The sequence below is a fragment of the Melozone crissalis genome, unplaced genomic scaffold (genome assembly GCF_028551555.1).
Source record: "Melozone crissalis strain CALT ecotype California unplaced genomic scaffold, PUWL_Pcris_2 ptg000066l_1, whole genome shotgun sequence".
In the NCBI taxonomy this organism is placed as follows: Eukaryota; Metazoa; Chordata; class Aves; order Passeriformes; family Passerellidae; genus Melozone; species Melozone crissalis.
In genome coordinates, this window is record NW_026535844.1 from 2,557,315 (window position 1) to 2,577,345 (window position 20,031).

At 55.1% G+C, this 20,031-nt stretch overlaps 2 protein-coding genes across 2 annotated transcripts in view; one reads left to right on the top strand and one right to left on the bottom strand.

The window, feature by feature from the left end:
• Positions 1 to 7,646: 7,646 nt before the first annotated feature.
• Positions 7,647 to 10,113, top strand: LOC128945529 (class II histocompatibility antigen, B-L beta chain-like; the record flags this gene model as incomplete). The annotated part of the gene is made up of 5 exons (XM_054289288.1): positions 7,647 to 7,746; positions 8,101 to 8,370; positions 8,978 to 9,262; positions 9,866 to 9,972; positions 10,075 to 10,113. Coding segments are annotated over exons 1-5 (786 nt in total), but the record flags the coding sequence as incomplete, so codon positions are not given.
• A 4,544-nt stretch (positions 10,114 to 14,657) lies between these two features.
• LOC128945552 (zinc finger protein ZFP2-like) overlaps positions 14,658 to 20,031 on the bottom strand; it is a gene marked incomplete at its 3' end in the record, with an annotated part of 51,720 nt that continues 46,346 nt past the window's right edge. Inside the window, exons 6-7 of the mRNA XM_054289299.1 lie at positions 14,872 to 15,158; positions 14,658 to 14,787 (exon numbers count right to left, since the gene is read on the bottom strand). Of these exons, the coding sequence (XP_054145274.1) occupies positions 14,658 to 14,787; positions 14,872 to 15,158 (417 nt within the window). The remainder of the gene's footprint in view (positions 14,788 to 14,871; positions 15,159 to 20,031) is intronic.

The window sequence follows — 20,031 nt, forward strand, 5'->3', positions numbered from 1 at the left end:
CCGCCGCGTCGCCGCTTTCGCCGCGAGCAGGCCCCCCCCCCGATCCCTTATCTTCCTGCTCCCCCCCTTCTGCTCCTGACTCCTCCACACTCTCTGGAGTTTCAGGACGCCCTTGGGGTTTGTTGCATTTTTTGATCGGGGGTTTTAATATTTTTTCCTGCTCTCTTTTTTCGAGAGCCCTTTCCCCCTGGCCTTTTAAAGCCAGAGCTAATTTTTTCCCGGAGCTCTGCCGCTCCGCCCCCTGCTCTGAGGGTGCCGCAGCTTCTCGCTGCTTTTCCAGCCTTTTAGACTGCACTAAAATACCTTGTAACATGATTCTTGCCGGCGAAAGTAGCTTTAACGCTGTCTCATCTTTTTTTGTTGCTAAAATATATAAATGCCTATTAATCTCTTGCCAAAACCCGACTTCGAACAACAGACAAGTCTCTGCAAGTGGGTAATTGAGCCTTGCCCATAATAACAGTTGTTTTAATTCTTTCTTTGGGATCCCTTCTGTATATAATTCTGCTACACTTTGTAAGGTGGATAAGATTTCCCGTTGTTCTTGGGAGAGTGTTGCCCCCATAATATTATTTTGGCCTTCTTACCGAATCTGTCGCCAGCGTGGTCTGGAGGCCCTTGTTCTCCGTCCAGCAGATTACGAGGGATGGATCAGAGGCGCCTTTCTGGTCCCAGTCCAGGCCGCTCTGCTACGAGCTGTCTTCAGCAGAAGCTGAGAGATGGGATTTCTCAGTGACTGCTGATTTTTGCAGCTTCTCCCGGCCGGTTTTTTCTTTTTCTTCTTTCTTTCTTCAGGCTTCCCTCCTCTGGAGTTATCAGTGCTGTTCTCTTGGCTCTTCAGCTCTTCAGGGCTTTCCCCCCCCCGAAAGGTTTGGTGGGAGATTGCCCACCCAGGGACGCCAGTTGTGGGATTTCTGGGCTGTTCAGATGGTCTGGGGAAAAGCCCAAAGATGGCCTTGGGCCCCCGGGTTCGAAAGGACGATAGGAAGCTTCAGATTTGTTCTTGGTCTTGGTGTTTATTAATTGCTTATCTAAAAGATTTTCTCTTGGCCTGACAGAGTTCTGCTCAGCAGTCAGCCATGGGCACACACTGAAAGCCCCTGGGGCGGTCACCTATCTTTATACCCGGAGTTACGTATACCATATTTATCATTTTTCTCCAATACCCTCTACCCTTCTTAACCAGTGTTCCCCTAGTAAGGTCCAATCCCGGAGTGCCAACATCACCACAGAAGATGGAGGTCTAGAGGAAGAAGAAGAAGGAGAAGGGCACGCCCCAATTCCTCCATCTTACTTCTCTAGACCCCCCTGTACAGAAATCTTAAGCCCTGTATCTCACACTCCAATTAACTTGTCCCTTCACCATTCACCCCAGTGAAATCCTCCCGTCCTCATACTGATGTCATCTCCCATGTGGGATCAAAGTCCAGCCACCAGACATTTCTGGCAGCATTCCAGGACTCCCGAGCCCCCCAGGGGGGGTCTTGTTCACCCTGCACCCCAGTTCTGAGAGACTGAGATCCCACACCTACAGTCTTCTCAAACGGCCTCAACCCTCTTATTATTAGTCAAACATATTTTGCAAGCAGGAGGTAATTCTGGTTCTGTGAAAGCAGAGCAAAACAGCCAGGAACCCTTTAGCAATTCTATGGGATTTCAGATCCAACTGGTGATTGGATGATTTCATGATTTCAGATCCAACTGCTCTGTTTGGGATTGCACAACAAAGCAAACACACACACACCCATTACTCAGGTGATCCCTGTCACAGGCTGTCACTGACACCAGACCCAAACACAACTGCAGGATTTAGGAGAGAGCTTTGCTCTGGACATCCATCTTCTCATTTCTCTCCCTGTGTGAACAGCTGAAGTTGGACTAAAACCCCAAACTGAGCCCAAGCAGGATTTCTCCCTAATTAGGGCTTGAGGTTCCCTTTGAAGATGAAAGGCGGGATGGAAAAACTGCTAAATAATGTTCCTGTCTGAGGCTGGGATGAAGATTAATGGGGCCTCAGTCTCCAGCAGCTGATGCATTCACACTTTTAGATATGAAGACCAAGCCAGGGCGTCCTGCACTGACAGACACCGCTGCCCTCCTTGCATTCCTTTGGCACTTGAGAAGGACCAAGTCTGTCCCCGCTGTGCTCTGCAGGCTGACACTGCTCTGCCTTCAGAGGAGCAGCCTGGACAGGAAAGCTCTGCTGGCCCCCAGAGCTGCAGCCACAGCTCCCAGCAGAGGGGAAAGCCCTGCAGAGCTGCCAGCCGTGCTGGGCGTGTTGGCACTGACCTCTCCTCCAGTGGCCCTGTCGAGTCCTTTAGAAACGGCTCCGAAAACAAAACAGCAGAGAAGAAAGAAGCAGCGCTTTAGGCCCTGGCAGTGAAAGCCAGCCCAGACAGGAGATCTCTGCTGCCTGCAGCGTTCACAAACACCTGGGTGCATTGACCCTTCCATCACCAGCACAGCAGCCACCAGCCCTCTGCCATGCGAGGTGTGCAAGAGAAAACTGAGACCCAACACGAAGGAATTGGGCTGGAGCAAATCCCAAATGTCCACCCTGAATTGCTTTAGTTCAAAACCTGAGGTGAGAAATGGGTGTCTAAAGAACTGGAAAAGAATGCATTTCATCCTTTTCCATTTCCTGCCTAAGACCTGCAGGATCCACAAGGGCCCTGCCATCAGGCAGGTGATGCATTTTCCCCCAGAGTGCATCAGCTCTGTGTCTGTTACTGAATGTATGGGGTCTGCTACCTGTGCTAGAGTAGAGCACTTATTGGTTCATCTCTGGTTTCTGTTTCTAAACCATTAGGTTGATAATCCTGACCAGTGGATATTTTTTGAAGGAAAATATTTGAAAGAAATCTTCTTGAGAACTGTTGTCTGACAGTCACCAGATGGTGAGTTGCTCTTTTAGTCACTCCAGTTCCAGGGACAGAAGATCTTCCAGGTCCTGCTCCTTGCTGCAGGCAGGACACTGCCAGCCTCAGGGGCCTTTGATGGCACCTTCTGACCACAGTTATCAATTCTGATCAGGACTGAGACAGCAGGATGGTAGCCCAGTGTCTGAAGGTGCTTTGGGCTCTACTGACCTCTCACTTGATCCTGCACGCGCACAACCCCCAGCCCTGCTTGTGCAGAAGCAGCTGCCATGCACTTACCCTTGGCCAATCTGCTCCACTTCCAGGTATTTCTGGGCAGGCTCCGCCTCGCTCACGGTGTTCCCTGAAAGAAAAAACGTGGAAGACGCTCCCTCCCAGAGTGAGAGCGCACCTTGCAGCAGAGCCAGAACCAGCCCCACTCCCTGGGGCCGTGAGCCCCTTGGTGTCAGCTGGGGAAGGACAATAAATGGCTCTGTGACATTCAGCTGCAGAGCAACCCTGGGTGCAGCTGATGCCCAGACACACACACAGCACCTGCTCGGGCACCCAGGAACAGAGCAGACGTACTCAGCTGCATCAGGCACCACTCCCCTCTCCCCTCTGGCTGCAGGGCTGTGCTGCTGTCAGAATGTTCAGCCCAGGATCCCGCAGTGGAGGGAGCTTCATTGTCCTCTTCCCAAGCAGAGGGAGCTTCTCCATCCTCTTCCCAAAATGCTGCAGTTTCTCCATCCTCTTCCCAAAATGCTGCAGGTTCGCCATCATCTTTCCAATTCAGGGGATGTTCCCTGTCCATTTCCCATGCTGGGAGATGTTCACTCTCCTCTTCCCAAGACACAGGATGTCCTCCATCCTGTGCAAGGAGGATGGGAGATGTCCTCCATCCTCATCCCACACTGGGTGATGTCCTCCATCCTCATCCCACTCCATGGGAGCTTGGCCATTCTGGTCCCACACCAGGGCACATCCACCGTCCTCGTCCCATGCCGGGAGATGTCCCCTGTCCTTGTCCCACCCCGTGGGAGCCTTGCTGTTGCATTCCCACACCGCGGGATGTTCGCCCTCGTCTCCCAGAGCAGCGGGAAATTCACTGTCATCTCCCAGCACTGAGGGAAGTTCACCATCAGCCCCCAGCGCAGCGGGAAGCTCACTGCTGTCTTCCTCCTCTTTGGCCTCCTCTTTGGAAGCAGAGGGAGCCCCAGGAGGTGCTGGTGCTGCTTTTGTGCCCTGTGGACAGACGGCAGCGTGAGGGACGGGAAGTTCTATCTCAGTTATCGCCTTATTTATCCTCAGCTGCACATCCAGCTGCACTAAGCAGAAATTGGGTTCAGAGCTGTTCCAATTAACAATGGGCTAAAGTCGACATTGCCACTTATTGTTGGGAATTCGATATTCCACCATGGCTAAAGCCAGCAAGCAATCCTCTGCCTGCAAAACCAGACCCGCAGCTCTTCAAAAGCTCTTCGGCAGAAAAGGAAAAAACTGCCGGGGATCCATTTGCTGCTGCTGCTGCTGCTGCAGGCACTGACAGGAACTTTCCTTCAGCCTCCCAGGCTGGCACTGGGCTGCCACATGCCGAGCTCACAACTTGCTGCACAATTCCAAACACCAAAGGTTCCTTTCCCACTCACCGAAGGAGGAGCTGCTCGGAATCCAGACATGAGGTGCCCTGAAACGGGAGAGGGAACATGAACCAGATGCTGTTAGGAATAAAACTGCCTGTGGTGGGAAATGCCACGGAGCAAGGTAACCCCGAGAGAGCATTTTGCTTTCACAGCATCCCTCCAAGAGCCACAGTCCCTTCCCACAGCAAGCAAGAGAAAAGCACAAAATACTGGGCTGGGTCAGTTCTTGGCTGGAGCAGCAAAGGGAGGGAGTTCCAGGCTCTGCTGGCACAGACTCCCTGCTTGAGGGAACAGAACCCCCCAGGGCTCATTGCAGATGCTGTGTACCCCCCGTTGGCTGCAGACACCCCCTTTTTCAGCTGCAGCTGCTGGCAGGAGCTCTCCCAAAGCAATGGTATCTTCATGGCAATTTGGTTCCAAAGTCAACTCAGCTCCAGAAGAAGAACAGAAAGCACACAGCAAGCCCAAAGCCACAGATGCTGCACCGAGGGAAAACGTCGACTTACGTGCCAAGTGGGTTAAAAAATACCCTGAATAAGCCACAGAGTACAGAGTGCAAACTGCAGCAGCCACGTGCTGGAGCATTTTGGCTGCGCTGCACACGTCTGCAGCCTGTAGCCCTGCAAGCACAGAAGGACACCCGTCAGGGCTGGGCTGGCTGCTGAGAATGCCTCGGGCAGGAGGATCCTCCAGCAACGAGCCCAGAGCCACTCTGGGCACTGAGGCCTCCGTGTCCCACAGCAACGGGAACACCACAGGGACGTGGCGCTGTTCCTGTGACATCCCAGCAGCAGCTCACGCAGAAACTGCCTGGAAGGTTCTCCCGTGTCACAAAGGAGCACAAAGAACCCTCCCAGAGCACAGCCCATGGCCCAAAGGGTGCAAGAGGAACTCGGAAAATGCATCAAACAAGAACACCCCACAGCCCAGCCTGAACACTGAGGAGGAACAAGGACGGCACCAAACCAAAGGAAACATGACCTTTAGTCACTGATGCTTCTGACTAAAAGCAGCAAGCCTTGTTCCATCTGGGATCTTTGTTCTAGTTCTAAATGCAAGCAAGTTTCTCCACTCTAAATACACAGAAGGCAGGAACTGGGGAGGAGGTGGGATTAGGAAGGAGAAGGAGGAGGAGGAGGAGGAGGAGGAGGGAGAGAGGAAAAGGAGGAGGAGGAAGAGGAGGAGCAGGAGCAGGAACAGGAGGAACAGGAGGTTCCAGTGCCCCCTGTGGCCGCAGCCGCGGGACCTTCGCCCCCAGCTCGTCCTGCAGGTGAGCAGGGAGGGGGAGCTCGTCCCAAATCCATCGGGGGGTCCCTGAGAGGGTTTTTTATTGGGGTGTGTTTGGAGCTTGCAGGTTGTGGATTTGAGCCCCAAATATCATCTGGTGTCTCTGGGAGGTTTTTTTCTCTGTGTGTGTAGGTTTGGATCTCGCAGGACCCCAAAGCTGAGCCCCTTGGGGGATCTTTGGGGGCCCACGTGGCCATTGCCCAGTATGGGCAGGGGAGGATATTGGTCCTGGGGACCCCCGGGAGAGCAGAGGAGGGGAACCCCTGGGACCCCCAGAGTGGGGAGAGCAGAGAGGGGTGATCCCAGAGCTGGGGGACCCTGGCAGACTGGAAAGGGGGGGAGCCTGGAGAGGAGGGACCCCTGGGATCCCTGGGATCTCAAAGCAGAGCATCAGGGGTGAAGGGCCCCCATGGACTCCCAAAAGCCCCTGGATCATCCCTAAGCAGGACGCTGGGGAATGGAGAACCCCTGGAACCATTGGACCCCCGTGGTCCCAAGGAAAGGAAACCTGTGGAACCCCAAAAGTGGAGAGATGAGCAATAGGGAACTCCTGGGAGAGTTTTTTTGGGCTAAATCCTGATGTGTGGAGATTTTCATGGACACAAGAATCCTGCTGAGTTCCAGAGACGGACCTGGCCAGGAGGAGCCTCTACTCCAAGGCTCTCCCACCTTGGTTTCCCCCAAACCAGGGTTTGTCATTCCCAAGCTGTGGCCAGATGGAGGAGGAGGAAAAGCCCCAGAGATCCCTCACAAGGAGGGGCTGCAAACCCAGCCCAGGGAGCTGAGAGGGTGAAAGAGCCGCCCTGAGCCAGGAAGGTGGCTGGAGATGCAGCCAGAGCTCAGAGCTGGTGGAGAAGCCTCATGGCAGGGAGAAGCCCCACAAGTGCTTGGAATGTGGGAAGGATTTCAGCTCCAGCTCCACCCTGATGGAACACCTGAACATCCACATTGGGGAGAGGCCCTGGGAGTGGGGGGAATGTGGGAAGAGCTTCAGTGGGACCTCTGACCTCAGCAAGCACCACAAGATCCACACTGGGGAATAGCCCTAGGAGTGCTTGGAATGTCAGAAGAGCTTCAGGTGGGATTCAGAGGTCTTCACTCACCAGCACTTCCACACCAGGGAGAGGCCCTGCAAGTGTCCCGAATGTGGGAAGAGCTTCGTGCGCTGCTCCAGCTCCATCCCCCATGGGAGGATCCGCGCTGGATGATCCCCAGTGACCCCCGTTGGGCAGAGCCCTGGTGACCCCTGTTCTGGCTGATCCGTGTTGGGCAGGGGGAAGGTGTTGGAGAGATTTCCTTCCCTTCTCCTTCTGCTGCTGTGATTTGGTTGGTAATAAATTCCCGCCGGGAGCCCAGGCCGGGTCCGTTGTGCCCGTGCGGGATTTGCTGAGGGATCTCTCCCGGTCCTTGTCCCCACGCAGGAACCCTCGGTTCCATTTTCTGTCCCTGTGCGGCTGCGGGGGGCAGGGACAGAGCGGCTCTGGGGGTGCCCGGCATCGGGCCAGCGTCACCGCTCACAACGGGCAGCCCTGAGATGCCGCGCACCTGGGCACGCATTGCTCGGCTGACCTGAGCTCCCACCTGCCCAGCGCCCCAAGGTTCCCCCTCCCCAAAAAACCCCCAGCCGGGGGCTGCAGCGTCCCGGAAAGGCCTCAGCCAATGGCAGCGCAGGCAGGAGGCGTCTTAGCCAATGAGCAGTCGGGGCGCTGGATTTCCTCATCGGTTGCCGGGCAGAGCCCGTGGCCGATCGCTGCCCAGAAGCGGCGGCAGCCAATGAGAACGCGCGGCGCTGCCGAGCCCGCCCTGCTCCGGACTGGCGCTCCCAGCGCAGCGCGGCTGCTTTGGGGCTGCTGCTCCCTGCCCGGCCCCGGCCATGGGGCGAGGGGCGGCAGCTGGGGCCCTGCTGGTGGCACTGGTGGTGCTGGGAGCCCACCCGGCTGCGGGCGCGAAGCTCTCGGGTGAGCGGGGCGGAGGGAGGCGCTGGGACGGGGGGGTGGGAGGGGGAAAAGTGGAGGGGAGACCCCAAAATTGAGCGGGAGAATGCTGGGGATTGGGGGATTTTTGGGAAAATGGGGAAATGGGGACCCCAAAAGTGATTTGGGGGGCGGCCGGAGGTGGGGGGGGAGAGGATGTGGAAGGGGAAATGGGGGAACGGTGGCAAGGAGGAAGCGGCAGCGCGGGCAGGAGGGTCCCATGGCGGCCGTGCGGCACAGGTGGGGCGGAGTGGGGATCCGGTGTGGCTCCCGGAGCTCTGGGGGTGCTGCTGGGAGGTGCTGGGTGGGCACCCCCTGAGCTGTGTCCTGCTCTCACAGGCGTGTTCCAGTTCTGGGCAGTGTCAGAGTGTCACTTCATTAATGGCACGCAGAAGATGAGGTTCGTGCAGAGGTACATCTACAATCGGGAGCAGTTCGTGATGTTCGACAGCGACGTGGGGCACTACGTGGGGTTCACCCCCTATGGAGAGGGGTGGGCCAGTGACTGGAACAGCAACCCGGCCACACTGGCGTACGCACGGTCTGTGGTGAACATGGTCTGTCCGTACAACTACGAGGGGGTTCGCCCGTTCAGCGCCGAGCGCCGAGGTGAGCGCGGAGCAGAGCGTGTCCCCTCGGGCCCTGCCCGGCCAAATCCCTGGAGCCCCTCAAAACCTCCCTGGGAATCAGCCCAGAGCCCTCAGCCTTCCTTGTGCCCATCCCCGGGGCCTCCTGTCCCTGCCACTGACCACCATGGCTCCCCCAGTCCATCCCAGTCCCTCTCAGTGACCCCCGCGCGTCCATTTCAGCGACGCGTAAAGGTGACGCTGCTCATCCAATCAGAACGCGTCGCTCTGATTAGTCATCTGTTGCCAGGCAGACCTGCAGTGCCGAGTGCACCGCGCTGGACTCGGCTTCCCAGTGCCGCGCACTTCATTCCCAGTTCATCCCAGCGCCACCGGGTTCCCTCCAAGCCCGTGTCCAATTCCTGCCCAGTCCCTCCCAGTCCATTTCCATTCTTTTCCCAGTTCATTCCCACTTCACTCCCAGACCTCCACCCTCTCTCCCAGTGCCCCCCAGCGTGTCCATCTCGCTGGTGCCCCCGTCGAGCTCCCAGCCCAGTCCTTCCCAGTCCCTCTCCAGCCCAACCCAGCCCTCCCCTATCTCTCCCAGTGCCCCCCAGCTGATCCCAGTGTGTCCCCGCTCTCTCTCCCAGCGCCCCCCAGCGTGTCCACCTCGCTGGTGCCCCCCTCGAGCTCCCAGCCCGGCCCCGGCCGCCTGCTCTGCTCCGTGATGGATTTCTACCCTGCTGCCATCCAGGTGAGGTGGTTCCAGGGCCAGCAGGAGCTCTCGGAGCACGTGGTGGCCACCGACGTGGTCCCCAACGGGGACTGGACCCACCAGCTGCTGGTGCTGCTGGAAACGCCCCCCCGGCGCGGGCTCAGCTACAGCTGCCAGGTGGAGCACGTCAGCCTGGAGCAGCCCCTGAGGCGGCACTGGGGTACGGGGGAGCCCCTGGGGGCGCTGGCAGAGCCACTGGGCTGTGCTGGGAGCCACTGGGAGGGAGCTGGAGAGAGCCGGGCTGGAAGTGGGAGAGGGGCTGGGGGCTGGGCAAGGGCTGGGCAGGGGTTTGGGGAATGCTGGGAAGGGTGGGATGGGGATGGGGGGTCCTGGTGGGCACTGGGATGGAGTTTGGGGGCTCTGGGTCTGACTGGGAGGGAGTTTAGGGGTGCTGGGTGTGACTGGGAGGGATCGCAGTGAGCCCCGAGGGGCTGGAAGGAGATCGGCGATGGCAAAGAGGGGCTCGCCATGAGCTCGGTTGTGCTGGGCACAGTCTGGGAGGGCTCTGGCTGAGTCCTACTGGGGCTGCCAAGGGACTGCGAGAGGCTTTGGGGGTCCTGGGGCGCTGGGGGCAACTGGGAGGGGGCTGTGGGATGCTGAAAGGGACGGGAGGGGCTTTGGTGGCTCCTGGCGAGGACAAAAATGGATCGGAGGGAGGTTTCAGGGGCCCCTGGCTGGGCTGGGGGCCACAGGGAGGGCGCTGGGAGGGGCTCGGGGTGTCGGTGAGAGGTTTTGGGGGTGCTGAGCCCTGCGGATCCCCCAGAGATGCCGCCGGACGCCGCCCGCAGCAAGATGCTGACGGGCATCGGGGGCTTCGTCTTGGGCTTGGTCTTCCTGGCGCTGGGGCTCGGCTTCTCCCTGCGCAAGAAGGTCAGGGCGGGTGCCGGGGGTGGCGTCCCCGCCGTGGCGGAGCGTGTGCGCTCCCGCCGGGGCCCCCAGCCCGGTGTCACCCCCTTTTCTCTGCCCACAGAGCTCCTGAGCCGGCGGCGGCCGCAGCCCCTCCCCGTGGGCTCGGGCCCGGCCGGGACCCCCCGCTCCGTCCCCGCTCCGCTGATTTTGGGGGGTCCCGTGTCCCCCCCAGCCCCGCTGGCGCTCTGCCCCCGCCCAGTGCCTGCTCCCAGTGCTCCTAGTAAAGCTTCCCAGTTGGGCCCGGGGCCGTTTATTGGGGGGCGATGGGGAGGGGTTTGGGGGGGGGGCGATGGGGAGGGATCTGGAAAGAGGGAGAGGGACAAAGGGTGGGGGCTGGGCCCGGGGGGAGCGGGAAGAGGAGGTGGAGGAGGAGGAGGAGGAAGAGGAAGAGGAAGAGGAAGAGGAAGAGGAAGAGGAAGAGGAAGAGGAAGGATCAGGAGAAAGGCCGGAGAGAGGAGGAGAAAAGGGCAGGATAAGAAATGAGGAGGAGGTGAGGGAAGGAGGAACTGGAAAGAAGAAGAAGAGGAGGAAGAAGAGCAGCAGCACCAGAACCTCGCCGTTTTTCCACGCCCCCAGAGCTGCAGCCCCCCCGGCCCCGTCAGCATCGCCCCCTCCCCACATCCTGCACTGAGCAGGGAGGGAGAGCTCAACCCTTGTTAAGAATATCTAATTAATTTAAAATAACTAATACTTTTTAATTTCAATAAAATGTTATTTTAATTTATGAAAACACCATACCACTTAAATTTATATGATTTAAAAAATGATTTTATATTGGTGTAAGAGTTGGTCCTGAATTTTCCCTCGTCTGCCTCAGGATCGTCATTTGGGGACCACTAAGAAAAGACCGCCCCTGTCTTAAATCTCTGGCTCCAAAGGAGAAAGTCACATGCCAACAACGCCCTAGATCTGAGAGCGGTGCTAAGCCATTGTTCTCACAGGTGTTGTTTGCTGTATGCTACACTGAGCCCAAGGAGAAGAAGAAGGGGCACCGTGCCCTTTGTGCAACAACAGCCTTGGAAGCTGTCCCACCTCTTGGCCTGGCTGGACTTCTCCTGAGTTTCAGGTGGTCTCCCACAGAAGACCCTCACCTGTTTTACAACCACCGTGACAGACAGACTGAGATGTAAGGAGCCTCTCCATCAAGGACTGAGACATGGAACCCCCATGTGAAAAGGCCCCTCTGCTCCTTCCAAGGACTGGGACTGAAACCCCCAGCCCGGGGCAGGTGTGTGGGGGAGGCAAGCTGACCAAAGCGAGATGTTTGCCTGCAGGTTGTGACCGCTGGACCAAGAAGACAATGGCTCTCGTTTACTGCTGAGAGCATGGACTACCTGTTACTTCTATTCCTTATTGTATCTGTTTCCCCTCCCTCACAATTTCCAATAGAGTTATCATAATAAAAACCTCTGAGTTAGCGAGAGACTTTGAGATCTCCCCGACGTAACAGGCAGATCCTTGACTGGACTGGACCAAAGGACTTTGTCTCTACGTTTGGCAGCCCTATTCCCTCTCTCTTCCTTTATCTTTTCTCTCCCTTAATCCCTCTATCGCATTTTGCTGTGGTCATTCAATAAAGGTGCATTTGTTTCCATTATCATTGCAAAACCCCACTGTACCGTGTCGGTTCTTTTTGCACCCTGAGATCAAATCCATGAACCATCACGAAACCCGTCCGTGAGGACGGATCGTGACACCCCCCGAGGACCCCTCCCCAAATCCCCCCCCCAGCACCCCCAGACCCTGCTAAAACCCCCTTAAGTTCCCCCCAGACCCTCCCCAAATCCCCCCCCCAAACATCCTCAAGACCCCTCCCCAAATTCCCCTCACGACCCCTCCAGGACCCCTCACCTGTCCCTGCGCCTCCTCAGCAGCTCCCAGAGCCCCCCGTCCTCTCCCAGCGCCTCCCCCGCTCTCTCTAGCGCCTCCCGCAGGACCCGCCCGAGCCCGGGGCGGCTCCCGGGGGTCCTTAAGGGGGTCCCGGGGTGGGGGGGAATAGGGGGCGCCCGCTCCATGCCCGGCCCGTGGTCAGGGGGCGCTGCTTTGGGCTCGGCACCGATTGGTTGAGGAGGCGCGGGGAGGGCGGGAGTTGCTGAGGGGAGACGTCCGGTGAGTGGTTGGTTTGATAGAAAACGCGGTGATTGACAGGAGAGGGGCGAGGGAAGCGGGCTTTGCCGAGAGGAGGCGCGCGGTGATTGGTTGGTTCAGCTCGAGAGAGGCGGGAGTAGCTTAGGGGAGACCTGCGGTGATTGGTTGATTCGGCGCGCGAGAGGCGGGCGGTGGGGAGGCATTGGTCGGATCCGCGCACGGTAAGACCGGTGTTCCTGAGGGAATACCCGCGGTGATTGGTTGGTTTGGGGTGGGGTGCGCTGCTATTGGCTGGGAAAAGTCTGGGATTTTTTTAAAGGACTTTCCCGGGTTTTTGGGGAAAAACTCTCAGATTTTTCACGAAAAATTCCCATTTTTTTACAGGAGAAACATTCCCGGGTTTTTTGACCCCATATGACCCCAAATAACCTAAATAACCCCAAAACACTCGAAATAAACCCCAAAGAACACCCAAAAAACCCCAAATACCTGAAACTGCCCCAAATAACCCCAAAAAATTCCAAATAACCCCCCAAAAAACCAAAAAAAAAAAAACAAATTAAACTCAAAGACCCCCAAATGATTTCCAGTACACCTAAAAAAACCCCATGTACACCAACATAACTTCCAAGAACCCCAAATAATTCCAAATAAGCCCAAATAAACCCAAACAAACCAAAATACTTCCGAATAAACTCAAATGATTCCAAATAACATCAAATAAACAGAAATAAATCAAGTAAAACCCAAGAGAAACCCCAATTTGTCCATAAATAGCCCCAAATAAACCCCAAACAAACCCTAAATTAACCCAAAGAAACCCCAAGAAACCCCAGTTCGCCCGGTCCCCACCCATAAACAGATCCGGAACAATCAGAACGCGCGACACTGATGACGTTCCACTTGCTGGGCACAAACTCAGAGCACTGGCCCCGCTCAGCGATTTTCAGCCAATCAGCGCCCGGCCCGGCTCTGACTCATCACTTGCCCGGCACAGACCAAGGCCTCTCACTGCGGTAAATACTCAGAAATCGCGGGGGGGGGGGGGGGGGGGGGAAGGGGAAGGGTGTAATTTCCAGCCAATCAGAGCGTGTCTCGCTGATGACTCATCAGTTGCCAGGAGCGGAATTTAGTGGCGGGGGAAGGTGATCCTGGGGATGGGCTGGGGACCCCAAATTAATCCAAAATGGGGTCGGGACCCTAAAACGGAGCATGAAGGGCCTGGAGCCCCCAAAATCAAACACGGGGGAGGGGATTGCGGGAACGATCGGAAAGGGGAGGGAGAGCAGGGAAAAGAGGGGGGTGGGACCCCAAAATTGAGCTGGGAGGGGGATGGGTCCCCCAAACAGGATGAAGCCAATTTTGTTCCTGGAATATGTAAAGTAGTTCATGGATACGCGAAAAGCCTATTAATATGTAACAGGCTGATGTAACGGGAGAAAAGGACCATAAAGCAAAGGTTGTTATGGCCACCAAGACCCCCCAGTTATTTTCAGGGACACCCCTTAATTAATCTGGTTTAACTACATCAGCCTGTTGCATATTCATAGACCCTCATGCATATCCATAAACTAATCTACATATTTCAGGAACTATTTTACATGGCCCAGCCTTGGGGGTGTCTCCCTATTTCAGGAGTCTCCACTGAAATACAAAATGTAAACCCCCTCCCTTTGATGATAATGATGATAATGATTACATTAATTATTTTGAAATTAAGGGGTTCTCAGGCAAAGATATGGGAGTAGAAATAACAGTTCTTTATTAGGAAAAATTAAAAATACAAATGCAGTAGTACAAACAAAAAAAGTGACAGAGTCAGAATCCTCTGGGAATCCAGTGAAAAAGGCTGATCCTCCGGGAATCCAGTGGGCAAATATTTATCCTCAGAGAATCCAGAGGGAAAAGCTGAAATTTTTGGAATCTGGTCAGAAAAAGGCTAATCCTCTAAGAATCCAGTGGGGAAAGGGCTGATCCTCTGGGAATCCACTGGGAAAAGCTTTGTCCTCTAGGAATCCAGTGGAGAATGAGGCTGATCCTTTGGAATCCAGTAGGAATAGGGCTGATTCTTTGGGAATCCATTTCTTAACCCCCAAAGACAGGGCACAGGAAGGGCCATGGAGTTTTTATAGGGTATCCCAAGGGTGGAGTTGGGGTTGGGGTCAGGGGAGGAGTTCTTAGCAACACAAGAAGGGTGAGATCAAATTCCTGCCTCTTAGCAACAGCAGCACTCCACACAAAACGTGTCCCCAAATCCTAAATTCCCTCTAAAACAACTGAGAAATTATGCAACATCAGATACATTCAATGAATTTCCTTCATTTAACCCAGTTTTCGGTGTTCTTAAAGGATGAAGGTGAAGCAGAGGCCAAACCAAAAGGCGAAGCAGCCAGGTGTGTTCCCAACACGGATCACAGGGAATGTGGTTCACCTGGGCTGTGCCCAAAGTGCCTCCTCCAGTGGGGGATGGAGTTGGAGCAGTGCACGAAGCTCTGCCCGCACTCGGGGCACTCACAGGGCTTCCCTTAGTGGTGCCTCCGTTGGTGTTGGGTCAAGTTAGAGCTCTGTGAGAAGCTCTTCCCACACTGGGGACACTCGTAGGGCCTCTCCCCTGTGTGGATGCGCCGGTGGGTGACGAGGGTGGAGTTGCGCTTGAATCCCTTCCCACAGTCGGGGCATTGGAAGGGCCTCTCCTCCCTGTGACTCAGATAGTGCCGGAGGAGATCAGAGCTGGTCAGAAACCCCTTCCCACACTTGGAACACTCATGGGGCCTCTCCCCAGTGTGGGTCCTGTGGTGTGTGATCAGGCTGGAGCTCTCTCTGAAGCACATCCCACACTCGGAACACTTGTACGGCCTTTCTCCAGTGTGGATCCTCTGGTGGCTGGTAAGGTGGGAGCTCAGGTTGAAGCTCTTCCCACACTCCCCACACTCGTAGGGCTTCTCCCCAGTGTGGATCCTCTGGTGCACAATCAGGTCGCAGTTCCACCTGAAGCTCTTCCCACACTCCACGCATGTGTGCGGCTTCTCCCCATCATGGAGCTGCTCATGGAGCACCAGCTCTGACCTCTGGCTCCGTCTCCGGCCGCCTTCCCAGCCCAGGCTGGCTCTTTCCCCCTCAGATCCCCGCCAGCTGTGTTTGCAGCCCCTCCTCGTGTGGCATCTCCGGGGCTTTTCCTCCCCGTTGGCTTCCTGCGCCGTGGAGCCGCTCAAAACGGCCTCTGCCACCAGGTTCTGCCACGGGCATTTGTCCTCCCTGCTCTCCATGCTCAGCTCCTGCTCTGGGGAAGGAAGGACAAGGACAGGATGGGATTTGCCTCCGTGCCATAGGCAAGGGCAAGGAGATCCCCCCAGGGCTGAGCTGCAGCCGGGGCCGTGCTGGGCTGGGAGATGGAGCAGCACAGAGGGGAAAGGGGCACTCATCGTCAGTTTGGGGCTGTGCACAAATCACAAACAGGACTGGACTGCTGGGAATGCATCCCGAGCTGTGTGATTTTCCAACCATCTGTCTCATTACTTGGTTATGACAATGGGAAGATGCCAGTAGCTCACTTTATAGGTAGCAGACAAAGGAGTTCATGTTAAAACTTACTTTAAAAGGTTTTTGGCCAATCACGCAAAGCAAAAGCATATTGACTGTAGTTCCATCCAAGCACTATAAGCACATTGATGGTTAAAACAACGCTTGCTTATTTCAAGTACAATACCTGCTTGTAAGCCTTAAAAAACAATGCACAGAGCTCCAGTATTAAGCTTGAAACTTCTAATATCTTGCTAGATACACTTTTCCGCAGCTTAGGGAGTTATTCTAGATAAGTGTTAATGCACAGACCATTGTTCTATTTCTCCTTACTTTCTACTTCTTATACAATTTTTCTGCTGATCAATCTATTGGCTGCTGCCAAGCCCAAATCAGTTCTAATGTCTCTGAGGCTTGTCTTTTGCAGCTTTCCCAAAACCATCTGATTTTAAGCATTCCAGAGACACTGACTTCCTCCTCACCTGCCTCATTGTCCTGGGGCATGTCCTACTTCCTCGCAGCCTCCCAGGAGCTGGCAATGGGAAATCCTGGTTTGGGGAAAACAAGGGATGAGCACGGTGAGTTTGAAGGTCCCTCTGCCCAAGTCCATCTCTACAAGTCACTGGCACTCTGGGCTCCAGAAAAACGTCCCAAACACCCAGATTCAGCCCTGAAAAAGCCTCCCAGGGGTTCCCCATCCCTGGTCCCTCCCCTCTGGTGTTCGGGGGTTCCCCCTGTCCCAGCTGCGGGGGTCACGCTTGGATTGGGGGTCCCCCTTCTCCTCGGTGCCCGCCCTGCCCAGGCAGCTGGCAGTCCCAGCAATTCCAAAAGCTCCCCTCGCTTCGCTCTCCCCATTTCGGGATGCCGGGGCTTTTTGGGCTCCCGGGCTCCCTTCTCCCCTCATTCTCTGCTCTGGGCTCCAGCGGCTCCAAGGAGTCCCCCCTGCCCCTCTCCAGGCTCTTGAGGCTCCCGCAATGGCGCCGCTCCCCCCTCTCTGGGCTCCCCACTTTGGGCTCCTGGGGGACACCGGGCTCTGCTCCTCCAGGCTGCCTCTGCCAGCAGCCACCACCACCACCCCCCGATGTCCCACCAAGGGGCCTTTTCCGCTCAGCCTTGGACTTCTTCATTCTCCAAACATCCCCCAAAAACCCCAACCCAGGGACCCCCCAGGATATCTGGGCCGAGCTCCCCCTCCCCGCTCATACATGTGATGGGGGGGCGATGATCCCACAGGTGGGGGCTGCGAATTCAGGCAGGGATCGACTGCATGGTTCCCTACCTCGGCTCAGCCTCGATCTGCCTTTGTCCCTCCTCTTCCTCTTCCTCCCACTCCTCCCCTTCCATCCCCGGCACTCCTCCTTCCCCTCTGCCTTATTCCCACCTCCTTTGCCTCTTTCATCACTGCTCTCTCTCCGCCTTCATCCCTTCTCTTCCATCCCTCCCCCTGCTCCTCCTCCCAAACCCCACCTCCTCCTCCCCCTCCATCCCGGCCCTTCCCTCCCTTCTCCTCCTCCCCCAGCAGCAGCCACACCCTCGCTGCCCCATTCCCGCAGCCCTCGCAGCCGCGGCAGGAGCGGGGATGGAGCCGGGACATGTCGGGATGGGCAGCGCGGGGCTCTCGGCTGCTCCAGCCGCTGCGGGCGGGGGGAACCCGGCCTGGGCCAAAGGAGACACAAACTGGGCAAACTGGGGGCTGCACATCCAAACTGGGCCTTGCTGGGGACCCTGCCTGGGCACTGCCAGCCCTTGGGGCTCGTCTCGGCACATCCGCCAGGGGGGAACGCACACAGGGCTGGGGGATCCCAGCAGTGGCAGCACTGCCAGGAACTGGGCTGGACTGGGATCCTACTGGGAGTGACTGGGAAGGTACTGGGCTTGTACAGATATCATACTGGGATTGTACTGGGAGTGACTGGGACTGTACTGGGTTGATACTGACATCATACTGGGATTGTACTGGGATCATGTTGGGACTGTACTGGGTTTGTACTGACATTATTCCGGGATCATATTGCCATGCCAGGGCAGACTGTGATCGCACTGATGGACAGTGGGATCATTCTGGGATCATACTGGGAGTGACTGGGACTGGCTTTCTATTGACATCCTATTGGCATCATACTGGGATTGTACTGAGTTTGTACTGACTCCATGCTGCCATCATACTGGGATCATGCTGAGATCAAACTGGGAGTGAGTAGGAGCCTGGAGGGGGCAATTGAGACCATGTTAGGGGTAAATGGGACATACTGGGATGAACTGGGATGGTGCTGAGGATGGCTAGGATCATACTGGCAGTGAGTGCCACTACTCTGAGGCTGACTGGGAGTGCTTGGGAGCAAATGGGATCATACTGGAAGGAACGGGAAAGATGGTGGAGGGAACTGGGGTACCCTGGGATATACTGGGAGTGACTGGAAGGAAAGTGAGGGTGAAAGAGAGGAACTGGAACCATGTGGAGCAAAACTGGTTTATTCTGGCAGAGACTGGGAGCACACTGGGGCCAAATCTGAGACTGGGATCATACTGGGACAGACTGGAATAATACTGGGAGGAACTGAGTGTCACAGTGAGCACACCCTGCACATCATCCCCCATACTGGGCCTGACTGGGAGCAACTGGGAGCAAATGGCATCATACTGGGACTCACTGAAGTGATTGAGGAAGCAACTGGAACCATGCTGGAGACAGCTGGGACCATACTGGGAGAGACTGGAAGTAAGTGGGAATATACTTTTGAAAAGTGCATATTTTGTGATTGGGTTTTCACAATTATTAATATGAATATTATATGTCTTGTGTTAGAAAGTAACGCTGTATTAATTCTCTTAAGTAGTGGGTTAAATATAGTTTTAGGTTATTAAAAAAATGTTAAAATAGAAACTATGCTTGGTATGAGACTTTTTTAAAGAAAGGACTTGCAGCGAGAGAGCAGCCACAGGACACCTAAATCTTTCAAGGAAAAAGAATTTATTGGTCTCTTGTCAGAAGAAATAACTTCTTCCTGCCTCGAAGCTGCTGTTAGGTTTCAGAGGAAGAAGTTGACAATGACCAGACAGAATCCTGTGTTTGAATGGAATTTATGCATCATGTATGAAGTGTATGAATATGCAACAGGCTATTGTTTTAAATGGTTAATCCTGTGTTAACCGGTGTCCTTTCTCAGGCTTGTGCTGCCCAGAAAAAGGTACCCAGACATGCGTAACTTTGTAATTGTTGTCTCATATTGTCCTAATTCGATTTGTCGCAATTGTTATTACTCTAATATTATTACTATTTTTTATAACCATTTTATTACCATTAAACTTTGCAAATTTTAAAAGCAAGTGATTGGCATTTTTCACGATTTGGTAGCAGAGGATGGTTACTAACACCTCGCTGCCGGTGCTTTAGGAGAGTCAGAGTGGGGAAGGCGCACCCTGCCCCGTTGGCAGCCTCGCTCTGTCTCCCCTGGGGTGACCGACAGACGCAGGTTATGGTGGACAAAAGGAGACAATAAAACAAAGAGAAGGGAAAAAGGCTCCCTACAACCGTGGTAACTCGTCCCCTAAGAGTAGTAATGTGCACGAAGAACCCGGGAAGGAAAAGGGATTGGTAAGTATTTCTCAGGGGGGCAGGTACAGGGGGATGAATGTGTGTGAATGAGAGGAGGGCTGGTTGTCCCAGACCTGCCAAGTGAGTGCTCGAGTCTCCCACGCTGCGTTTCGGACTTTCCGTGGTAAGTGGCCAGGAGAGAGACGAAGTGAATGTTAACAGGAGTGAGAGAATCCCCCGGGGTAACTGGGACTGGGTCCCAGAGAGGGGCTGGACCCCTCGGAGAAAGGGAGCAGAGGAGTTTCCGAACCCAATCCACTAGGAAACGGGACAAACGAGGCCCCTAAAAACCTGCTGGATTGAGGGATAAGAGTGCCCAAGAGCATCCAGAATTAAAACCTGCTGGGTTGAGGGACTAACATTCCAAGAGCATTCAGGGTTAAGCAAAATTCTGCCAGAGTGAAGATATCCTCAAGAGCATCTGGGATTGGAGCACACAGCTGGGCTGAGGGATAAAAAAATGCCAAAGTGTTGGGGAAGATGAAACAGGAAAGCCTTATAAATATGATTGTCTGGCAAAAGATTTTGACAATATAGAAACTATGAGCGAGATTGAAATGAAAGCAAGATTTGAGATATCTCAGTTTCTGAACAACTGGAAAACAATGGTATGGCTGACTGAAGGTAATCCCCTTTTGATGAAAAAATTCCCTCTGCTTACAGACAGGTCCAAGGGTCAGAGCAGACTCTACTAGCTCAGCAGAAGGGGTCCAAAAAGGAGTTTTAAGGGTTTAAAATGTAACACATATGGTAATGTAATGATTCTTATAGGCTGTATGTAAATGCTCTAGGATTTGTATCTTGTACTAGATTGGTTA